The sequence below is a fragment of the Propithecus coquereli genome, unplaced genomic scaffold (assembly GCF_000956105.1).
Source record: "Propithecus coquereli isolate 6110/MARCELLA unplaced genomic scaffold, Pcoq_1.0 Scaffold234, whole genome shotgun sequence".
NCBI lineage: Eukaryota > Metazoa > Chordata > Mammalia > Primates > Indriidae > Propithecus > Propithecus coquereli.
Genome location: NW_012147886.1, coordinates 170,406 through 193,702, shown reverse-complemented (window position 1 = coordinate 193,702; position 23,297 = coordinate 170,406). Strand labels below are relative to the sequence as shown.

The 23,297-nt window shown below is 39.4% G+C and overlaps 1 protein-coding gene across 1 annotated transcript in view; it reads right to left on the bottom strand.

Moving 5' to 3' along the window:
- The window catches only part of ASAP1 (ArfGAP with SH3 domain, ankyrin repeat and PH domain 1), a gene marked incomplete at its 5' end in the record, with an annotated part of 142,742 nt that overhangs the window by 32,362 nt on the left and 87,083 nt on the right, over positions 1-23,297 (bottom strand). Inside the window, 9 exons of the mRNA XM_012645496.1 lie at positions 9,366-9,594; positions 12,328-12,435; positions 13,380-13,447; positions 13,587-13,702; positions 14,837-14,922; positions 15,472-15,658; positions 17,395-17,486; positions 19,346-19,479; positions 21,376-21,539. Coding sequence (XP_012500950.1) covers positions 9,366-9,594; positions 12,328-12,435; positions 13,380-13,447; positions 13,587-13,702; positions 14,837-14,922; positions 15,472-15,658; positions 17,395-17,486; positions 19,346-19,479; positions 21,376-21,539 — 1,184 coding nt within the window. The remainder of the gene's footprint in view (positions 1-9,365; positions 9,595-12,327; positions 12,436-13,379; positions 13,448-13,586; positions 13,703-14,836; positions 14,923-15,471; positions 15,659-17,394; positions 17,487-19,345; positions 19,480-21,375; positions 21,540-23,297) is intronic.

The window sequence follows — 23,297 nt, the reverse complement described above, 5'->3', positions numbered from 1 at the left end:
TATGTCTTCTTTTGAGAAATGTCTATTAAGGTTCTTTGCCCATTTTTAAATGAGATTATTTGGTTTCTTTGTCTTTTTTTTTTGCTGTTGTTTGAATTCCTTGTATATTTTGGATATTAGTCCCTTGTTGAATAAATAGTTTGCAAATATTTTCTCCCATTCTATGGGCTGTCTCTTCACTTTGTTGATCATTTCCTTTGCTGTGTAGCAGCTTTTTAGTTTGATACAGTCCCATTTGTCTGTTTTTGTTTCTGTTGCCTGTGCTATTGAAGTCTTAACCATAAAATCTTTGCCTAGACCAATATCCTGAAGCATTTCCCCTACCTATGTTTTCTTCTAGTAGTTTTATTGTTTCAGGTCTTACGTCTTAGTCTTTACTCCATTTTGAGTTGACTTTTGTGTGTGTTGAGAGATAAGGGTCTAGTTTCATTCTGCAGATGGATATCCAGTTTTCCCAGCACCATTTATTGAAAAGAGTGTCCTTTCCCTAATTTAGTCAGGGAAAATCAGTTGGCTGTAATTATGTGGATTTATTTCTGGGTTCTCTCTTCTGTTTCACTGGTCTGTGTGTCTCTTTATACCAAAACCAAACTGTCTGGGTTACTATAGCTCTGCGGTATATTTTGAAGTCAGGTAGTATGGTGCCTCCAGCTTTCTTCTTTGTTTTCGGTATTGCTTTGGCTATTGCTATTTGGGTCTTTTGTGGTTCCCCACAAATTTTAGGATTGTTTCTTCTATTTCTGTGAAGGATATCGTTGGTATTTTGAAAGAGATTGCATTGACTCTGTAGATTGCTTTGGGAGGTATGGTCATTTTAACAATTCTTATAATCTATAAGCATGAGAAGTTTTTCCTTTTTTTTATGTCTTCTTCAATTTCTTTTATCAGTATTTTATAGTTTTCACTGTAGAGATCTTTCACCTCCTTGGTTAGATTTATTTCTAGGTATTTTACTTATTTTTTTGTGGCAACTGTAAACAGGATTGCTTTCTTGATTTCTTTTCTCAGCTGGTTCATTATTGGTGTATAGAACTGCTACTGATTTTTGTGCGTTTATTTTGTATCTGCCACTTTACTGAATTTGCTTGTCAATTCTAATTCTAAGAGTTTTTTGGTGGACTCCTTAAAAGGTTAGGCTGTCTGCAAAAAGGAACAATTTGGCTCCCTCTTTTCCAGTTTGGATGTCGTTTATTTTTTTCTCTTGCCAATTGTTCTGGCTTGAGTATTAGGAGTTCTGGCTTGAGTTGAATAGGAGCAGTGAAAGTAGACATCCTTGTTTTGTTCCAGTTCTTAGATGAAAAGCTTTCAGCTTTTCCCCATTTAGTATAATTTAGCTGTGAGTTTGTCATATATGGCCTTTATTGTGTTGAGGTATGTTCCTTCTATACCTTATTTGTTGAAAGTTTTTTTTATCATGAAGGGATGTTGAATTTTTATCAGATGCTTTTTCTGTTCTATTGAGATGATCATATGGTTTTTGTCCTTCACTCTGTTGATGGGGTATATCTCACACTTATTGATTTGCATACATTGACTCATCCTTGTATTCCTGGGATAAATTTGAACACTTGATCATGGTGTATTATCTTTTTGTTGTGCTGTTGGATTCAGTTTGCTAGTATTTTGTTGTGGATTTTGTGTTCATCAGGGATATTGACCTGTAGTTTTCTTTTTTTGTTGTTCTTGTCTGGTTTTTGGTATCAGGGTAATGCTGGTCTCATAGAGTGAATTAGGAAGGATTCTCTCCTCTACAATTTTTTGTAATAGTTTACAAATTGGGTTTAGTTCTTCATTAAACATTAAATGTTTGGTACAATACAGTAGTAAAGCCATCTGGTCCTGGGCTTTTCTTTGTTAGGAGACTTTTTTATTACTGATTCAATCTTGTTACTGATCTGTTCAGGGTTTCTATTTCTTCTTGGTAGGTTATATATGCCCAGGAATTTGTCCATTTCCTCTAGGTTTTCTTATTTGTTTTGGTTGTTTGTAATAGTCTTTAGTAATCCCTTGTATTTCTGTGGTATCAGTTGTAATGCTTCCTTTTTTGTCTCTGATTTTATTTGGATCTTCTTGCTTTTTCTTAGTCCAAAGGTCTGTCAATTTTATCTTTTCAAAAAACTAACTTTTTATTCTGTTGGTCTTCTGTATTGTTTTTCTAGTCTTAATTTTTTTCTGCTCTGATCTTTTTTATTTCTTTCCACTAATTTTGGGTTTGTTCTTCCTTTTCTAGTTCCTTGAGGTGTATCACTAGGTTGTTTATTTGAAATTTTTCTCTTCCGATGTAGGAATTTATTGCTATCAGCTTTCCTCTTAATACTGCTTTTGCTCTATCCCGTAAGTTTTGGTTATATCCTCATCTTTTAAGAGTCAGTTCAAATGTAGCCTCATCCAGAATCCTTCTCTGATCCATCCCTTTTCCCCTGGAACAACTGCTTCTATCTTGAATTTCCACAAAGCTTAATGGGGCACTAGACCTCTCTACCTTGCATTAGAGCTAGATTTATCTTCCTTCCCAGGCCATACGCTTCCATAGGGCAAGATGCGTATTATCCTCACATCTCCCAGTGCCAGTACCTGGCACATTCTGGGTACTCAGTACACATCTATAAGAATAATTCATGGTGTAAGTCAGAGGATTATTTTTCTATTTTTTTTTCTGAGATGGGTTCTTGCTCTGTCGCGCAGGCTGGAGTGCAGCAGTGCAATCACAGCATACTGCAGCCTTGAAAGGAGGATTCTTTTTCAACATCCTTATACATCTGGTTTTCAGTAAAGGAAAAAACCCAGAGGTCTCCCACACTGGGACACCAAATAAAAGTATATCTTTGAAATTTCAAAGATAAAAAACAAGACCTAGAAGATGGACTGAAATATTATCTTGACGGTTTTTGATAAGCTTGTCTGTAGAAGTGTAATTTACATATTCTAACATGCCATATGGGAGGGGTAATAATAGAAGTTATATCTATATAACTCTGGATAAAATAAATGAAAATTTTATTATCGTTTTCTAATAGGTTTCTTTTTAAATTTATATTGTTAATCGACAAAAATTATATATATTTTTCATATGCAACATGTTTTGAAGTATGTATACAGTTGGACCTCTGAAGCTGCTGGTTACATATCTGCAGATTCAACCAACCTTGGACTGAAAATATTCAGGAAAAAAAAAACCCACAATAAATTCAGCAATTAAAAAATATAATTAAAATGCATTTACATAGCATTTACATGGTATGAGGTATTACAAGTAATTTAGAGATGATTTAAAGTACAGGGGGAGAATATGTATAGGTTATATGCAAATACTAAGCCATTTTATATTAGGGACTTGAGCATCCTTGGAGTTTGGTATGGGGTGAGAGGACTATGTTGTGGAAAGGCTAAATCAAGCTAATTAACATAAACATTATCTCATATACATATCATTATTTTTGTAGTGAGAACACTTAAAATCTACTCTTGGCAATTTTTAAGAAGACAACACATTAACTATAGTTGCCAAGCTGTAAACAGATCTCTTGAACTTATTCTTCCTATCTAACTAATGTTTTTCATAGTATAGAGCTTAAAACGGTGTGAAGCTTATGTTAATTACTTTAAAAAGTAGGTAAAGACACAATACTGCATATTTATATAGAGAAGGACTCTGGGTAGAAGGCAGGAGCTGTTATCATCTCCATATTCAGGTGGGGAAAGAGAGGCACAGCGAGCTGCAGTGGAGTGTGCTGGGACATCACAGTAAGTCAGCAGGGCTGGCCGGGATTCCAACAGGACAGGGTGGTGCCCATGCATGATACAGTGCTATGCTTCTCTGCCGCCTGGTTTCTACACAGAAAACAGCATTAGCTGTTCATTTGTCCTTCCTTCTCCTTCAGTGACACTGATAATTAAGAGAAAAGTGCTGGGATTCAAGGGGCTTAGGGTTGGTTTCTTAACAATTCTTAACTCATACATTCCTGAATTCAAGAAGCACAACGAGGATTTCCTCTGCTTCCCTTTCCACTCCCTGGTAATCAGGCAACTCAGCTACAGAGCCTTAGTCTGTGGACACTGCTGAGGGTAAAAATCACAGATAATGCTCTTAGCTGGTGCTAGGTGATTCGTGTGCAATGCTTTAAAAAGAATTGGGGGAAATTGATAAAAAAAATCCAATAAAACAAAACAAAAAATATCCCAAAACAAAACACAAATCAAGAACGACAGTCCATGGGAAGCTTTAATGTCAAGCCACTCAAATGGCTGTCTTCCCATGAGACAAAAAACCGCAGGAAACTATAACGCCATCAATGTGTGAATGCTGCTGTTCACAGGAAAACATCTCCAAAGAGAGTCTGAATCATCCAGTAGTGCACTTTCAGGATGGCAGGCCACTTTCGCATGCTGTGGAAGGCCTCACCCTTTCCACTCCTCTGTCTGTCCTCACTACTGCCACAGACCTCCAAGGAAAGTTGAAGAAATGTATAAAATGCTTCCATGGCTATGTTTGGGCATAACTGCTGCAAAAATTTCATAGAAAGATTTTCAGCAAGTCAACTATCACACCCCTAGGACATCTGGTTCAGTTTTATGAGTGCCCCCTCCTTACTCCGGCCACCTATTTTTGGGACTCGCTTTCACTGATTCTTTCTGTTGTTGTTTATGCATTCAGTAAGCACTGACAAACAACCTACCCTCTGTGCCAGGGATGCAAAGACAGCTCATTCACAGCTCTTGCCCTTGAGGAGTTCTGTCTCATAACTGGGAGAGTGCGATGAAGACTCCATGACCCTCTCTTCCAAGCTGTGAGCAGCACCTCTCCTTCTCTCCTCCAGAAGCACCACTTCGGGCCCCAGTGGGACATTCTACTGTTTCCTCTCCCCCTGGAATGCCAGCTCTGCAAGAGCAGGAACTACTTCTCCATTCTTCCCTACATTCCCAGTGCCTGGAATATTTCTTGAACTGAATACATGTGGTAAGATCAAACAAACTCCTATTTATTGAGTGCTCACTATGTGCCAGTCACTTCACTGACATTATTTCATGTTCTTTAAGCAGTAACCCAGCAAGGCAGACACTCAATCTTTGTTTTTCAGTTGAAGACCCTGAAAATTGGCAAGATCAGCTTAATGTTAGGACAAGATGAATACAGGGGCAGCACTGGCCCTTACGGTGAAGAAACCACAGTCTCTTTTGTGGGGCAAGGAAAAGAAGGCTTCTTGGAAGATGAGAAAGTGTTGTTTGAAAGCCGAGATAGCCACAGTCTGGTCTGACACAGACTGATCTGCCTTAGCTTATTATTCTCAAACTACTGTATATTTGATTACCGAGGATATTTAGTCTCTTCAACTAAACTGATGGCAAGGATAACATCTGGTCTGATATACTCTATGGTGCCAAGTCTTCATCAACAAGCATCTACTGAGGCTCTAAGTATGCCAGGCACTGCAGTGCTTTTGTGTAGATCATGTGCTAGTATATCAGCCCAAGGTTACAGCCTGTTTGAAGTAGGAAGTCTGTCTGCATTACAGCAAATGTGTATGAAATGTAGAATTAATACTTACATGCACATCCTATTCAGAGGAGCTATATAATGCCTGATTCTAGGGGCCTGATTTCAAACTAGAAGGGAATGTACTGTAATTAGTATATCAGTTCATAGTTCTAAAAGCTTGAATTGTTAGCTCTTAAGTAAGTTAAATAAACTTCCTAAGATTGAATTTATCACTCATTTACTTAAAAAATCCTTTCTTTGAGCTAAGGTGCCTACCAAGTGCTAGGTCTTATTATTTAGAGCATCTGTTAATTTAGCAGATTTGGGTGACTTCACTCTGGTCCCTATTTCCCAAGTAACTCTTTTGTAAAAGCTGAAGAGTTGTGGCATCGATACAAGCAGTGGCATCCTCTATGGAACACAATGCACCAGGCGCTGAGCTAAATATACTTCCATTTAATCTCAACAACAATCTCACATGAGTTAGTGACTCTACGTTAGGTATAAGCTTTTGTTACTGCTATATAAAAGGCATGAAATTTTGCAATGGGAGAAAGTCATAGTTCTATAGCTTAAATTTAAAAGATAGTTAATTCAAACAAACGAACCAATTATAAGCAAGCAGTACCTGTTTTGTGAGATAGGTATTGCAGCATTGTGTTGTTGTCCACCACATTCTTCCATATTCTAGAAACATCTATGGAGTCACAGCTTTCCAATCCTAATAGAAATCTCTTATAATGTAGGGACTGTATTTTATAAAATGCTTTCTCCAAATATTATTCTCATTGGATTCTGATGATAATTCCATAAAGGCGGGCAAAACAGATGGATCATCTTCCTCAAAACGAAAAAGAAGAAACCAGATCTGGTCTAATGAATCTTAAGCCCATTTTGATTTTCTACCCTACTTTAGCCATCACATGACCTGAATCAGTAAGTTCCTTAATGTTTCCTGGGCTTAGTTTCCTTATCTGTACAATGGGTGCAGATCGTGTTAATTTTTCAGCAACCTAGCTCTAAAAAAAAAAAAACAAAACACATTCTATGACATTATTTTAATTTAAAGATTAAAAAGAAACTAATCCTGGCAAGCCTGGTCTTAATAAACATACAGTAAAGTGGGTCAGGAGGATGCCGCTGATCATAAATGGGAAACTTCTACATATCAAAATTAATTTTATAGATTTGATTTAATCTCTCTGGACTGCACATCTGAAGAGGGGCTTAGGCAGCAAAATGTTTCTTTATGAGGCTTAAGGTTGGTGAATTTGGGATTCTGAATTGCGGAGTTCTTCTGAGAGTCTGCCTGGAGCACGGCTTAAGCAAAAGGGGGCTTTGCTTGATGGTAATTTAGGTCAAACTTCCTTGAATTTTGATGAGGCAGCTGGAGTTTCTTGAAAATATTCCTCAGCTGGATTCAGAATAATTCTTTCTACTCTTCCCCTTGTATTCCTCTTATTTGTGGGGACTTAATCATGAGTGCCTGTTTCTGCCTCACCGGAAGCCATCATCCTTCAGATCTCTAAATTCACAGTTGTGGAAATGACTTCTGCTGCAAACAGAGATCTCCGCTCTACTTGCAATGGGGCATGAGCAACCCAAATGACAGATTCAGGACACCCTTGTTTTCATGTAAATAGTTCTATCAGTTCGACAAAAGGAAATGAAAAAAATGTTGGGGCCACAAAACAGAGAAGAATTATCTGGGCACGCACAGCATCAGCTGATCTTTAACAATGTCTTCCAAGAATTCCATTCTAAACCTTATCAGTTTTCCAAATGTAAGGGCATGTGAGCTCAGCTAGCTATAGGACAGCTCACGTTTCAAGTCCCTTATAAAAGTCACGAGAAGGCTGGGCGCCTCATGTCTCACCAGCAGATAGGTGCAATCTCTGAATTGGATGTTCTGCTATGAACAGCCATGGAGAACCTCTGATTTTAATAGGGAGAATTTCTATTTTCAATTACAGGCTTTTTTTGGGGATGAGGGGTAAGCACTCTATCCTTAGTTGACCATGGTTGCTATGGCTAAATCTCTAAGCACTTGTTTTAGCAGCTGGATCACTAAATAAATTTAGTCTTTATCTTCTGAGTCTTTGGTAAAGAGCCGGTTAGAATTTATTCAAGACCGGAGAGATATGCTTGGCATTGAATCAGACAGTATATTTTATGGGTTTCTGTGTCCCACTGAGATAAAATTATAGAAGATGGTGGAGGAAGGTTGAGTGTCGCTTTGTCCTGTGAGAGCATTTTCAGGATTTGCAATGACCTGGAGGCTCTCTGAACCGGTGTAGGCCTTGCCTGTCTAGATAGGTCATCACTACTATGTCGGTAACCACAATTAGGGGATATGAAATCTTTCGGAGTCACTGTTTCCATTATTTATTGTACTTGGTCTCGAGGTTTCTCACAGTCCTCTGTAGGGTACAGAAAGAGAATCTCTACTCTTGTCAGACTGCTACCCTCATAAGGAATATCATTACCTAGAGGGAAGCAGAACACAGTACTCTTACACTATAGATCTGTAGTTTGGTAAGTTCATGATTTAAAAACATTCTAGTCTAATGTATGGAATGGTAAGAAAACACAGGCAGGTCAAACTTTTGGCTTACATGCACTATTACTGTTAGGGCCACTGGTTATCTTTAATGAAAACTGTCCATGCCAAAGCCTTATTTTAACTTTTCTCTATTACTTTATGATCTATGAGGCCATTTGGGTTCTAAGAACACAGCTCCCATTTATAACACTATTTCAATAGAGAATAAGCTCTGAAAAAACACTGTTTTGAATAAAGCTCACATTTCCCAGAAAATAGCCCCAGTGTGATTCAAATAGGCATGGCATTGTGTGCCTACAGACCCTTGAAACCTGTGGTAGCATGAGCTGAGCACACAGAGAGAATCCTGCATTTGGATTTACTGGTACAGACCAAACTTAAAGCTACAGCTTTGGGGACCTCTCAATTATCCCCCCCTGCTGGGGTGACACTTTGATGTTGGCATCTCTGTACAGGTGAGAATACACTGACCTCCTGAGCTGGGCGCACTGTGGATACGGAATACAGGACAAGCACTTTGTTCCTATAGGACAGTGTGCTGGATGGACCCTTAGCCTGAGGTGCTAGTCCTACGGAAGCATTTGACAACACAAAGCATAACAAACCCTCCTCTGGGCAAGATTCCTTTCCAAGCAGTGTCTCACAGAAAAACAATCTTCATCAGAGAGTACAGGACTGTGGACTTTGGTCATACAGAACCTGGGTTAGAACCCCAAGTGGCTGAGAACCACTGATTACTCAGCATCTCTGATGCTCAGCCCCCTTATCTGCACGGTGCCCGTAACTGCAGCACCCACCTCATTTCGAGATCATTAAATGAGAAGTACATGGCCTAGTGCCTCTCATAAGGCAAGCGCTCATAACTACTAACTACCACCACTACTACTAGCATTTTCAAAAGAGGCATTTTAGTGTAGCAAAAATTAAGTTTTCCAAGAACTGAAACTCCAGCCCATATTATAAAGAGCACAGGTTCTGGAGCCACGTGGACCTCAGACTGAATCTCAGCTCTACCACTCAACAGCTGTGTGACCTTGGGAAAATCACTCTGCCTCTTTGAGCCGAGTTGCCTCTTCTGTAAGACAGGCACAAAATCACACACCTCATGGGATTATCATGAGGTTAACACAAGATAACGCATGAGGAGCACCCACATACTGCCTGTCCTGCAGCTGGTGCCTGGCCGATGGCAGGATCCCTCGTTCAAGCTGCCCCTCACAACACATTCCATAATCTGCCACTCAAACGTGGCCGTTCTTACCTCAAAGCTGGGCAGATCACCAGCTCTGAGGATGGAGTTAACAAAGCCCTTCTCAAAGCCCGTACCTTTCCCGGCGTTTCTAGGAGGCAGAGGGGGAGCCTCTGCGGTTGGTGACGTGGGTGAGTCTGTGCTTGTGGAGACGAAGATCTGGTTGGTGAAGGCTCCGTAGGAGAGCCGCTGTTTGTCCCTTGGAGTGCTGAATCCTGGCAGTGCCAGCTTGTCCTGGGGGGAGATGCTGGAGGAGTGGCAGAAGCTTTGAGGTCTGGGTGAACGCTCTTTCTTGATCGGGCTCGGCTGGCAGATGAAGTAACAGTGGGTGAGATAATAATCAAGGACTATCCTTTGGATTATACAGGACCTCTGCAGGGTGGGCTCAGGTAGTAATCGGGGTTTCTGTGGCTCTCTGCGCTTTATAAGGCCAGCCATGAGAGCCTCACAGTGATGACACAGTATGAGGGAAGGATCTAGATATTATGTTTTTACTTCTTACAACACTGTCAGCAATCACACTAGTGAAACACTGGCTAGAGATCAGCAGCAGTATTCAAAAGTGCCGTGTAAGGTCACAGGTAGATTTAACCTTTAGTTAACAAATACCTTCCCTAGGCAGGATACTCTCATCGACATTTGAATAGTATTTCTGCCTATTTGTAATATGCTTCACTTTAAATCCTCCTGGAAAGTACACTCAACCTTTGACTGCCATCTACACATTGCTGACTCACAGATCTGTAAATCCAGCCCCAATCTCTTGGACTACAAACCATTTTCAATGGTCTATGAAGTGTCTCCAGTGTTTGTACTCATGGTGATGGCATTAGCATCCACTCAACTGCCCAAGTTTAAAAATTCAGTGTCATCTGGAGGCCCCTCAGAAATGTTCCTCAAACCTACTCCTAGTGCAGGTGCTCACCAGCGCCCACTGCAGCACTAGCATCCCAAATGGCCCCCCGATTCCAGTTTCTTTCCCCCAGCCCATTTTCCACATTGTAGCCAGAGCTGGTAGGAAATCTTGCTCTTCTGACAATAAACCTCTGTTGGCTTCCAATTGCTTCCATAAAACCCAAAAGGCCTAATCTGTCCCACAAAGCCCTTCCTGATCTGGCCTGCCTGAATCTGCAGGGCAGCTACCCACCTCTCTCCACCCAGCCAGGTGAATGCACCTCACACATGACGCTTCTCAGCATTCCTCAGGCATCCAGCCTCTTTCACAACCCCTTGTCTTAGCATACGATATTCTCCCTCCCTGGGATGATGCACTTCTACCCACTTTGCCTGGTAAGCTCTGACCTATCCTCAGAAACCCATCTTCAATGTTACTTCTTGCTAAGATCTTCACTGCTTGACAAGGCTAAGGCATCTGTCTGGTCCTCTGAATACCTCTCAAGAATTCCCCCAAACTCTTACAATGGTTAGCAACTGTATTATAATAATTTATCTCCTCTTAAGGTGGTTAATGACTTTAGGATCTCTTTCTCTGGTGGTCTTTTTTGGACCATTCTTTACATCCTGCCTGGCACAGAAAAATCCACTGGATTTTTGGAAAATTGGATTTTGGAAAAATCCAATACAAACCCAATGAAAAATACATAAATTAACTTTCAGAGACAGTTAAGAAAAACCTAGCAAGAACTGGGTTTAATCCCACTGATTGTCTTTACTAGCTACAAGACTTTAGACAAGTTGCTAATTCTCTTTTTGTGTAAGTTTTCTCTTTTGCAAAATGGGAATAATAACAATGATCCTTACGGAGTTTCAGTAAAGACAGTGTGAGATAACATAAGTAAAATGCTTAACTCTGCCTAATCCAGATTTAAGTACAGTCTGACGTGGCGCTTAATGACAGGGATATGTTCTGAGAGATGTGTCGTTAGGCGATTTCATCCTTTTGCAAACATCACAGAAGGGCCCTGAGACAAACCTAGATGGTATAGCCTACTATATACCTAGGCTATATAGTATAGCCTATTGCTCCTAAGCTACAAACCTGTGCAGCATGTTACTGTACTGAATATTGTAGGCAACTGTATATGATGGTAAATATTATATCTCTAAACATATCTAAACAGAGAAAAGGTACGGTAAAACTATGGTATAAAAAAAGGTACATCTGTATAGGGTACTTACCAAAAATGGAGCTTGCAGAACTAGAAGTTGCTCTAGGCAAGTGAGTGAGTAGTGAGTGAATGGCCTAGGACATTACTGTATGCTTTTATATGACTTAAATGCAGTAGGTTTGTTTTTACCACTATCGCTACAAACACATGAGTGATGCACTGCACTACAACATTATGACAGCTATCATGTCACTAGGTGATAGGAATTTTTCAGCTCCATTATAATCTCATGTGACTACCATTGTATATGTAGTCTGTTGTTGACTGAAGTATCATTATGCTATAATTGTACTAAATAAATGACAATTATTATTTATTAATGAGCTATTCTGAAGGTTAATTTTACACATCAACTTGGCTAGGCTATGGTGTCCCAGTGTTTGGTCAAACACCAGTCTAAATGTTGCTGTAAAAGTATTTTTTAGATGTAATTACTATTTAAATCAGTAGATTTCAAGTAAAGGGCATTACCCTCCATAACGTGGATAGGCCTCACCCAATCAGCTGAGGGGCTTAAGAGAAATAACTGAGGTCCCCCAAAGAGGAAGAAATACTGCCTCCAGACTACCTTTAGCCTCGAAACTGCAACCTCAACTCCGGCTAGGATTTCCAACCTGCTGGCCTGCCCTCTGGGCTCTGGACTTACCAGCCCATTCAGTCGTGTGAACCAATTCCTTAGAAAAAAATCTGTTTCTCTATTCCTATCCTATTGGTTGTTTCTTTGGAAAACTTTGCCTAATATAACTGTTAAGTGGTGCCCCCAAAGGATCAAAGACAGCAGTGAAAATGGCGCTGGTACATAGGATCATAAGACCAAAATCAATCAATCTCAAAAAAATGCATCTTGTCCATACAGAGTAGAAAAACTGGGAGAAGTGCTGAGGAATTCAAGGACATCATTTATACTCACTTTGTCATCTAGATCATCGTCACTTTCATCCATCTCCTCCTGTCGAAGATTCCATTCATACTCGACATGGACATGAGGATTGAACTTTCCAGATTTAGCTTGGGAAAGCTAGAAGAAACAGCAAATGCACACCATTTTAATTAAAATGCCAAAACATCCCAATATTATACAAACACTGAGCAAATCCTACTTATTCCTGGTTTTAAATGAATAATCAGTAGCTATGCTACACACAAAACTCTTGATTAGACAAGCTGGATTCCTACACGACAGGCTTAAGAGGAACTGCAAAGAATTACAGGCAGAGCCTTCTTTATTTTGATAACTTGACTTCTCTCCAAAATTAAAAGCTTCCATAATATTATCAAATGGGCTTCAAAACTGCAAATTCCTAGCTAGAAGGCAAAATCAGCCCGAGAAGTTTAAGAGGTAGGCCTGTAATGTCCCAGTCCAATCCACAGCCCCCTTTTCATATTTATAAAATGCGGTCAGGGATAAGTGTCTCAAAGGATTCTTCAAGAATAAAAAAGTACAACTTCTGGGCCTGGAGCTGGCACTTAAGCAGAAACTCAAGAGAATCATGCTGAAGTGAAGGCCCAGGGTTATTAAGAAAGAACTAGTAGGGTCAAAAATGGCGAGTGTGCACAGAAAGATGGGGAGGGCCTGGGAGGGCAGCACGTTTAAAATTCTGAAAATCATTACATTCTGAGCTTTAGTTGCCCAATTTTTGGAAGTGGCATCCCAAATAATTCTTTACTGTTAAGCTGCAGAGAGAGTCTGGCAAGTACAAAGTGTGATCTCAATCCACAAGCCTACCTGGTAATACCTCTCAAATGCCTTTCAGCTCTTATGTCATAACTGCACTCAAAAGGCATGTGGATGACAAATTTATCATTTTACCACTTGTTCAAATATAGTATGGTGCTTATCTGATTTTCTTTAGCCAATGTTAAAAAAAAAAAAAGAATCTTTCATCTTCAATTTCAGTTTTTCAGAATGACATTTTAAGGCAGTTGATGTCTAATAAATCTCCCACTTCCATTTTTGCTTACCAGATCTTCACACTGGGTAGCTTTTAGTCTCTTTGCTATGTCCAGGGCAGTTTCTCCAGCCTGGTTAACTGAAATAGGGAAAAAACAAATTTGTATAATTATCTAGGATATCCCATAAATAAATTACAATGTAACACACAAGTCTTAGTTTTAGCAGAACAAGAACAAATGCTCTTACTATAAAGAGACACTTGGCTACACTCTTACCAATATCCACAGTGGGCTTGCTCCTGAGAAGAAGCTTCAAACACTCAGGTTTACCATACATACTACAGTAGTGTAGAACCGTATTTCCCAGGGCTGTCTGCTTATCCAGGTTCCCACTGAAAAATGATAGTATCATTAGAAAAAATTACTCTATAATGTAAAACTATAGATTAGCCGCTTATTTCTGTGCTAGTAACTGAGTCAAATTTGGTACCTACTTAGAGAAAAGTATGATGTTGCTAACATTACACCTAAATTTATAGCAATACAATGATAATAGTCAGTATTTATTGAGTACCCACTATGGGACAGTCTCTTAGCATTTACATGCATTAGTTCATTTAATCTTTACAACCATCTGATGAGGTAAGCACTATTAATAACCTCGATTTTATAGATGAAAACACTAAGAGAGAGGCTGAAGTGCTTGCTTTCAAGATTATCAAGACAGGGATGATGAAGCTGGCATTTGAACCCATGCAGTCCATCTCTGGAGCCAATGCTCTTAACCAGTATGTTATATTACCTCTAAGGAAGAGGCCTGAACACATACAATCTGGTTGTGTTCGGGTGCCATCTTTAAACGTCGGTTCAAATCCTCTTACTCTTGTTCACTCTTTTGGATGAGCTCTAGTTCCTTCTTATAATCGGTTGCTTACAGAACTGCCCAATAAAGAATCCAGCAAGTCCAAACACTTGCTGTGTTCCATATTATACTTGCTGTAGAACACTTGCTGTGTTCCGTATTATACTCACATCGGTATGTCCAAAATTTGAATTTAGCTGTTGATCCAGCCACATATGCTGCTGTCTTATACTGAACTTATGAATGATGCAAACTCACAAATCTGGTTGACCTGTGCTATTAAGTCTTCTCTCTTTTAAATTCCTCTAGTACAGCAGATTTTTGGACACAGAGACAGGATTTTACATTTATCAAGGCCAGTAGTTGGCAAACTATAGCCTGTAGACCATATCTGGTTTATTCCCTGTTTTTATAAATAAAGTAATAAAGTTTTACTAGAACACAGCCACTTGTTTACACATTGTCTATGGCTGTTTTCACAGTACGATAGCAGAGGTGAATAGCTGTGACAGAGACCTCATGGCCTACAAAACCAGAAGTATTTATTATCTGGCTTATTACAGAAAATGCTCGCCAGTTCCTGATCCAGGATGCTCATAGGACTGGTTTGTGTTAACTTATTAGGCATACTCAGGTAATTCAACAGAAAGAACAAAAACCACACCAGTTTTGTACAAGGAAGTCAACCAAATGGAGAGATGTCTGGTCTGCAGTTCGGACTGCAAGATGAAGGGCTGTCTCCCCAAGCTCCTAAAAAAGGAAAGAGGAAAGGATAAGCATAAATCGGGTGATCATATGTCCTGTTTGCTTAAGCAGCTTCATTTACGTCGGCTGCCCCCAAGTAATTATTAAGAGCACTCCTTTTCATTCTCCAACCCTCTTGATTTAGAGATGGTCATCCAATGTATAAGAGTTTCATTATATGGCATTACTATAAAAGAAATCATCTTTTACACTGATTTTCCACATTACTTTTTTTTTCAGACAGGGTCTTGCTCTTGCCCAGGCTGGAATGTGGTAGCATCATCACAGCTCCCTGAAACCTCCAATTCCTGAGCTCTAGCGATCTGCCTGCTTCAGCCTGCCAAGTAGCTGGGACTACAGGCATGCCCCAACACGCCCAGCTAATTTTTCTATTTTTAGTAGAGATTGGGTCTCTCTCTTGCTCAGGCTGGTCTTGAACTCCTGGCCTCAAGGAATCCTTCCTCCTCAGCCTCCCGAAGTGTTAGGATTACAGGTGTGAGCCACTGTGCCCAGCCACACATTACTTGTTATTCTATAATTTAAGCGAGGCCTTGCCTGTCCGGGTTCCAGTAGTGGTTCCATTAGCTCTACTCCCTCTGCATAGACTTGAATTAGTGCAAGTAAATCCCTGGATTTGATGGCCTCAAGCAATTCATTCAGTTTAGCTGAGGAAGTAGAACAGGTCTTCCTTGAAAACCTATGATCTACATACTTTGCAGTGATATATTCTTTCCGTACAGTCCTAAAACAGAACAAAAGAAAATGAACAAAGAATTTTTATTTTCCAAGTGCTGAGGAAGACTTACATTTTTCTGACAATCAATTCTCTTTGAGAAGAGTTATTTTAATTTAGATACGCTTCTTTTCAATATTCAAACAAACTAGGCTTTAGACCAGGTTATCCCAATAGAGACAGAATGAAGAAACTGATACATATTTACTAGTATGTGCAGGTAATATATATAGTTACAAAATTAACAGGCACATAGACCACAGCAGATTTCTTTTCCACCTTGACCAATAATGTGAGAAATTTGCTACTTACAAATACTTCAAACCCAGGTTCATACAAGTATATGAAGAAATTTAAAAATTTAAAAAGTTAAAACATTCTGAAAGACCGATTCAAAGTTTTCAGAGCTTCATGGAAAGGATTTTTGTTATCTGCAACAACTACTTTTTTATAAGTGAGGAACCTGAGGCTCAGAAAGGTTGTCATTAAAGCAACCCCCAAGGCCAAGCACTGAATTGCAAAAGGATAAAGATGAACATCTTTCCTGCAGAGGTTGCAGGAGACCACACATATAACCTGCCCAAAGTCTGAGGGGGTGGCATGCATTTTTCTTCTCTTGAGAAATCAGTTTCTTTACTTCAGTTCAAGTGGCTCTTTCTGTGCACTCAGCCCACAGTACCCTGGCAATTAAAGACTTTCTGACATCGGGGCAATAGGGAGAGTGGAAAATAGATTTCTCTAAAAATCTAGATACCAGAATTCTAGTCCTATGGCTGATAAAGACAATTTTCCCTATCTGTCTGCTTAAGCCTGGTCCTCTCCTCCTCAACTGTTTCAGTTAATGGTACTGTCCATCTTCCTAGGTGCTTAGGCCAAAAACCTTGGGTGTCGTCGTGACAATTCTTATTTAAATTCATATTTAAACTGATCAGCAAATCCTCTTGGCTCTCCCTTCAAAATATATTAAGAATTCAACTACTTTCACCATCTTCACTGCTACTACCTTCGTCCGATTTACCTTTACCTCTCAGGGATTTGGAGTAACAGCTTCTCTCTAATCTGATTCCATCTGCCCTCCACCGTCAGTACAGTCTGTCCTTCATATATCAGCTGCAGCTGGGTCTTCCAATCTCGGCCCTACTGACATTTTGGGCTGGATAATTCTTGTGGACAGCTGTCCTATCCATGCACTGAGGATGTTTACCAGCATCGCTGACCTCTACCCGCTGGGTGCCAGTATTATCTGCTCAAGTCGTCACAAAAGAATGTCTCTGTACATTGCCAAGTACCCTCTGGGGGGCAAAGTCATCTTTAGTTAAGAACCAATGAGCTAAACTGATCCACTTAAAATGTAACTCAGATCATGCCACTCCTGTTTAAAACCTCTCAGTCATACTTAGAATAAAATCCCCAAACATCCCATGACCTCCAAGCCCTACATGATCTGGCCCATCTCCATCTCACATGGCACCTCCTATCCATCTCCCTCTTGCTCAGTTCCCTCCACCCACACCTGCCTCATGAAGATCTAAGCTCCACAGAGTGGGTGCTCGGCTGTAACTACCTAGGGGAAGGTGATGGTGAAAAGCATCTATCCCAGAAATACATTTCAAAATACTCTCTTTACCTTTCCCTGATAATGGGGTTTCCTCTGGGAAAAAACACTATAAAAAACTAAGAAGTTTTTTGAGAGGGTAAAAAAACAATTACGGAATTGTAAAAGTCAATATATTAGAAATACTTACATATCACTTGAAGGGGTGGGTTTTGGCGAGGGGCTGGGTAAATTTGCTTCCATAATATCATTAAAACTATTGTTTCCTACATTCTTGGCCAGCTGTAACAAACAAAAGATAATATAGCAAGCTCTTTACAAATAGTGAAAAGTTTCCTATTATTTGCTTTTGAGATTTCTAAATATGTATTTTCCCTCATTTGACTTATGATATAAGCCATCTGGTCAACAAATATTTACTGAGCATCTACTATGTGCCAGGTGCTGAACTTTGAGTGCTGGAAATGCAGAGATGGGTAAACCACATTCCCTTCCCACAGGTGCTAATAGTCTAGTGGGCCCATCAATAATGGGCCCACTAGAAAATCAATAATGTCTACAAATATTAATATAATGTCATAAATGCTACAATAGAATAGGATCTGGTTCCACACACATACAAACTGTCTGAGATTAGACAACACAAGTTCCATTATATGAGTCTAGGTTAAACTCTTAATGAACAGCAAAAGTTTTTCAACCACCATCGTATCTCCTTTATACTGAACAAATTTACTCATAGGACAGAAAAAGACACAGGATTACTTTATATGTGGGTATAGATTAAGATCCTGCAGGCAACAGAGGACCCAGGAAGCATTTTGCTTCTGGGTTCAAGATCATTCCAAGAATATTTGTCCTAAAGGGCCTCTATTCAGTCATGTAATTTTGGGATCGATGTAAAGAAATATTCACACAACCAGGTCTTTGGGGGAAACTCTTGGGTTTATCGCACAGCCAAGAGTTTAGGATTTGGACTTTCCCATTTCTAGTTATCAAACTGGGTTTTGTTAATAGAAGTCAAGGAGATGGAGCAACACCATTTCTGCACTGAAGAAGAATGCATTCCAAGTGTTAGGTCTGAGCCTTTTCTCTATAATCCTGAAGTGAATTAGGGAGTATCAGCATGATAATTCCCTACTTTCTAAATGAAAAAGAGTGTCTTGTGTTGTCCACTCAAGACAGGCCATCATTGCTTAATGGATGTCAGATGGCCAGGGCTGCCAGCTGGGTGACTAACTGCCCTGACTTTTTGGTACTTTTCTCCAGTTAAGGCTAGTGATAAGCTATACCTTCAGCTTTTTTGAGCCCAGGTTCCTCAGGTTCTGCTCAAAGGAGAGCCTCTGTCTGAGGAGTCCTATTTTACTTAAAACATCTGACTCTTACCACACAGAAGCTCTCACAATGCACCAGGGTTAAAATTACGCAAGACAGGGCTCATGACCATGAGGCATTACGGGGGGATGCCAAGTGGACCTCCCTTTCCTTTTCTTGGTGTATGGCAGGGAGCAATGTAACTTGGACTTGACAATGGGCCCAAATTTGGGTGAACCATGACAGAAAGGGCAGGGGTTAAAGAAAAACAAGTTTAAGTGTTCACAACCTTTTTTTGTATTATAAAGCTAAGCAATATAATTTCAGAATTTTTTTTCCTTACTACCTAAAGGAGTTATCGGTTAGAGAACATCCAGTTTTATGGTAGTTAATAGGCCACTCCTCTAATTCATGTGTACTTTTATAAGTTTACAAATAATAAAAATATAATTGAGAAAAATTCTTTAGTCATTATTTTTAATAACACAAGCCACTAGGTAATGTGAACACTTAACTGCTACTATAGTGAATCATATGAAAACTAATTCATAAAGAAAAAAGCAGTCTGAAAAAGCCCATCCCAAAAGAAAAGAGCTAGTTTCATTAATTACAGAAATGTACAATTTACTTTCTTCAAATAGGAAATAGAAATAGTCAACATTACACACCACAGAAGTTACATTTTAAATATCCATGCAAATTCATAAAATCCAGTAATTAGAATTCTTTGCATTCAGCAGAAACAAAAATCCAAAGAAATACATTAAATATATCCATGATGGTTTATAAATGTAAAGTTTTCTTCTGAAGTACACTTAAGTACTTACCAAGAGTTCAGAAGTTCCTAATTTGTCTAGTTCCAAAGATTGAATGCGAGAAATATGAACCCCCATTTCCCTATGGATGCCAGAACACTCTATACAAGTCAAAATACCCAAGTTGGTTGAAAGCCAGGTAGGTTCTGCGGAAAGAATTTTGAAGACGATGAAACAAACAAAATATCTGATTTTAGTGGGCCAACCACAGAAGAAACTAAAACAGTAGTAGTAAAACTTGTTAAGAAGTATAATGAAGGAAAGTCTTAACTGGAAGAAAGAATGCTTGTGATTTAGCCAAGAGGCTATTATAAAAGTTTCCCTTTGGAAACTAACTAAATAAATAAATAACTACATTGAGGCCGGGCGCAGTGGCTCATGCCTGTAATCCTAGCTCTCTGGGAGGCCGAGGCGGGCGGATTGTTTGAGCTCAGGAGTTCGAGACTAGCCTGAGCAAGAGCGAGACCCTGTCTCTACTAAATAGAAAGAAATTAATCGGACAACTAAAAATATATACAAAAAATTAGCTGGGCATGGTGGCGCATGCCTGTAGTCCCAGGTACTCGGGAGGCTGAGGCAGGAGGATCGCTTGAGCCCAGGAGTTTGAGGTTGCTGTGAGCTAGGCTGACGCCACGGCACTCTAGCCCGGGCAACACAGTGAGACTTTGTCTCAAAAAAAAAAAAAAATAACTACATTGAAATAAAAATTAAGCACTTTATCCTTGTGAAAATGTAAGAAAGGCTTTTAAGAGATCCTATGCAACATCCTTAGAACTTATGAGAGATGTTCTCTCATTGCCACTACCATCTCTGACAGCAATGGAAGGTCTATTAAGTACTGCTCACAAGGGACTGGATACTACAGCTATCATTAACCTTCAAGTGACAAGTAACATTAGCCTATCATTTTTGATTATGGCTTCATCATAAGCACCTCTTGGTAATAAGATAGCTGCAAATATTGAACACCAAATGTTTCAGTGACCTAAGGCTTTTTTCCCACAACCTCCAATGGCTCCAGAACAGTGGGAGCAATTACTTCTGTGTTACCAAAATCTTTAGGGTTCTCTGTGTGTCATGCTTTGTTCTGACTGGTTAATACCTGAACATTTATCTCTTGCCTGCTATTTCCTCACACTGTAAGTCACTATCACACACGTACATGAAGACAGTAGAAAACTTGAGACTTTTCGCTGAGGTGGCTCATGGTATCTTGTGTAGAGGAGTTAGTTTCACAAGTGAAATAAAAAGGTATATAATAGTACTTAAGAACACCAGGTTTACATCTCTGTTCTGACCCCACTAGCTGTGTGACCTTATGCAAGTCACTCAACCTCTCTGAGAACCAGGTTCCTCATCTGTAAAATGGGGGTAGAGCTTTCATGAGGATTCAATGAGATGATGTAAGCAAAACATCTAGTACAATCCTTAGTACAGTGGAAACACTCAATAATGTTAGCTATTGCCAATACCTAGGTAATATAGTGCTATTTTAAAATGGAAGTTTGGGAGAAGGTGACATCAATGTGGCATAGAGGTTAGGGAGGGTTTCACTAAACAGGAAGGAAGGAAAATCATGTACCACATGTCAATTAATTTCATACGCTCCATTCCATTCATTAAGTTCTCATAACAAGAAGTTTATTATTCCATTTTTAGGATGAGGAAACTGCAGATCAGAACAGTAAAGGGACTCAGCATGGATTGTCCAGACCCAGACTGTGAGTGGCAGACTGACTCAAAATGTGGACTCCATGCCCCTTGCTCTCTCCATAATGTTTATGGTGCTTATTTAACTGGGCCTTATAGAAAAGGCAGCATTTTGGCAGATGACCATTTAGGAGAGCAGGTGGGAGCTTTCCATGTCGAGAAAATGGCATAGGTAAGAACAGCTTAGTGGTGGGAATAGTCAAGATGGGAATATGGGTTGTGTATCTAAGTGTGTCCACAGGAGATAAGGCTTTTACATAACTAGCTCATTTTATATTCTTCAGGAAGAGAAAGGATGTTTAACAGGCCAGTTCAAGTATGAGGACAAATACCTGATGAGCCACAGTCACAGCAGACATCATTGCCTGGGAGCCTCTGGACATCTTCAATAATGGCTTTTGTCAGATCTTCCAAGCTGTTCTCTCCCGTGCTCTGCTCTCCACGGAAGGCCATGGTTAGGGCCTCTTCTTTGCTATTCGTCAATACTGATATCCATCTGTTATCAAAAACACAAGAGGAAAAAGACCTTTATAGGAGCATGGCTGGCGTTTTCTCCCTCCACTGTAAAAAATCTACCTTCATCAAGAACTTCCAAAAGAGAAACTCCCTCCCAAAATAGCAATAAAGTGAGGGAATATAAAAGAAATTAAACTTGAAGGAAAGTAAAAGAATGGAAAGCAACACATGGGGGAAAATGAGAGGAATGAGAGGAACAGATGAGAAAAGCAAAAGTCAATGTAACTGAGGACTTGCATGAATATACAAGGTGCTCACATTTCGGTGCAGACAGAGTAAAGGGAACGTCAGAATGGAAAGGACTCATCAGGGACTAACCCAACGGAAGGATGAGAAAGAAATGAGAAATGGGTAGGAGGCAGGAAAGAGAGTTTAGCAAAAGGCATCTGTTCTCTGGAAGTCCACGTCAGTGGGGACATTTAAAAGTGAAAATGAAGAGATACTTCATTAGCAGCCATAAAAATCTATGCACATGAAAAAGGCATGTTAACATGGAAACATGGTGACATTTATAATATGAAATGAACAGTGCAGGCTGATTATATATACAGCATGATCACCACGTGCACCAAACAAAATAACACTTTGCTACTAAAACAACATAGAAACCCAATAACAGGGGGATGATTAATAACCTATGAAATAACCACAAAGTGGACAGTTAAACAGGCATTAGAATTTAAGTTTTCAAATAATTTTTGGTTGACACTGGAGAAATGCTCACAATGAAATGCTCTGTAAAATAAACAGGAGAAAAACCTGTTATATGATATAACCTCCAATTTAAATGTATGTATATATTATGTATTTCTGTTTGGGGAAAAAAGGCTAGAAGGAATTTCACCAAAATGTCAATAGTGGTTGTCCCTAAATGATTTTCTGTGGGAAAAAATTGCTAGAGGGATTGCTTGTCTCTGTGTCTTTCTGCAATTTTTCAAATCGAAAAGGAGCTTGTATTACTTTTATGAATGGGGGGGGGGACCAAATTTACTTTTTAAAAAGAAAATGAAAAACATTTCCAAATCACTATTTTTTCTTACCTACTGCATAGACAGCTAATGTTTGCTCTTAACAGATAATAAAAAGGTTCAGAAGTGGGTCTCTGTTTTTTTGTATGTTACAAGATGAAATGGATATGAAACAAAGTATTGTTGGCAAAAGGTTTTGACTAAGTAACAATGACAGGAAGAGAATTAAAAACCAAACCAAGCTATGTTCTTGGAGTATGTGAATGCAAGTCACACCTCTGACTCTAGGTGGCATTCACCTTCAGTATGTTGTGAGAAACATGCTATGCACTGCTTCACTTTTCTGTGATGTAGACACCAAACATTTCAAAACCAATTGTCTAGGAATTGGTGAGGTGGGCATCTGATATCTTTTAGATTAAATAGTATTTTTCCCTATCATTTAGTGTCAAGTTAGAAACTAGAAACTCTTGTTAAAAACAATTCAAGAAACTGGGTTCAACAGAACTGATCATTGCACTTTATCAGCAGCAGTTATGTTACTGGGTTTTTCACTTTGACTACGGAGTCTCTGCTTTGCTTTCTTCAAGCATGTACGACATCTAGCTATCTAATATTGACCAGTATCTAGTACGTACCAAGTACTTATAATTTTTGAAATACATTTGAGCAACTCAAATCCAAAAATCTGAAATCTGAAACACTTCTGGTCCCAATTATTTCAAATAAGGGATACTCAAACTGCAGAATCCTCCAACAAGCCTCAAACT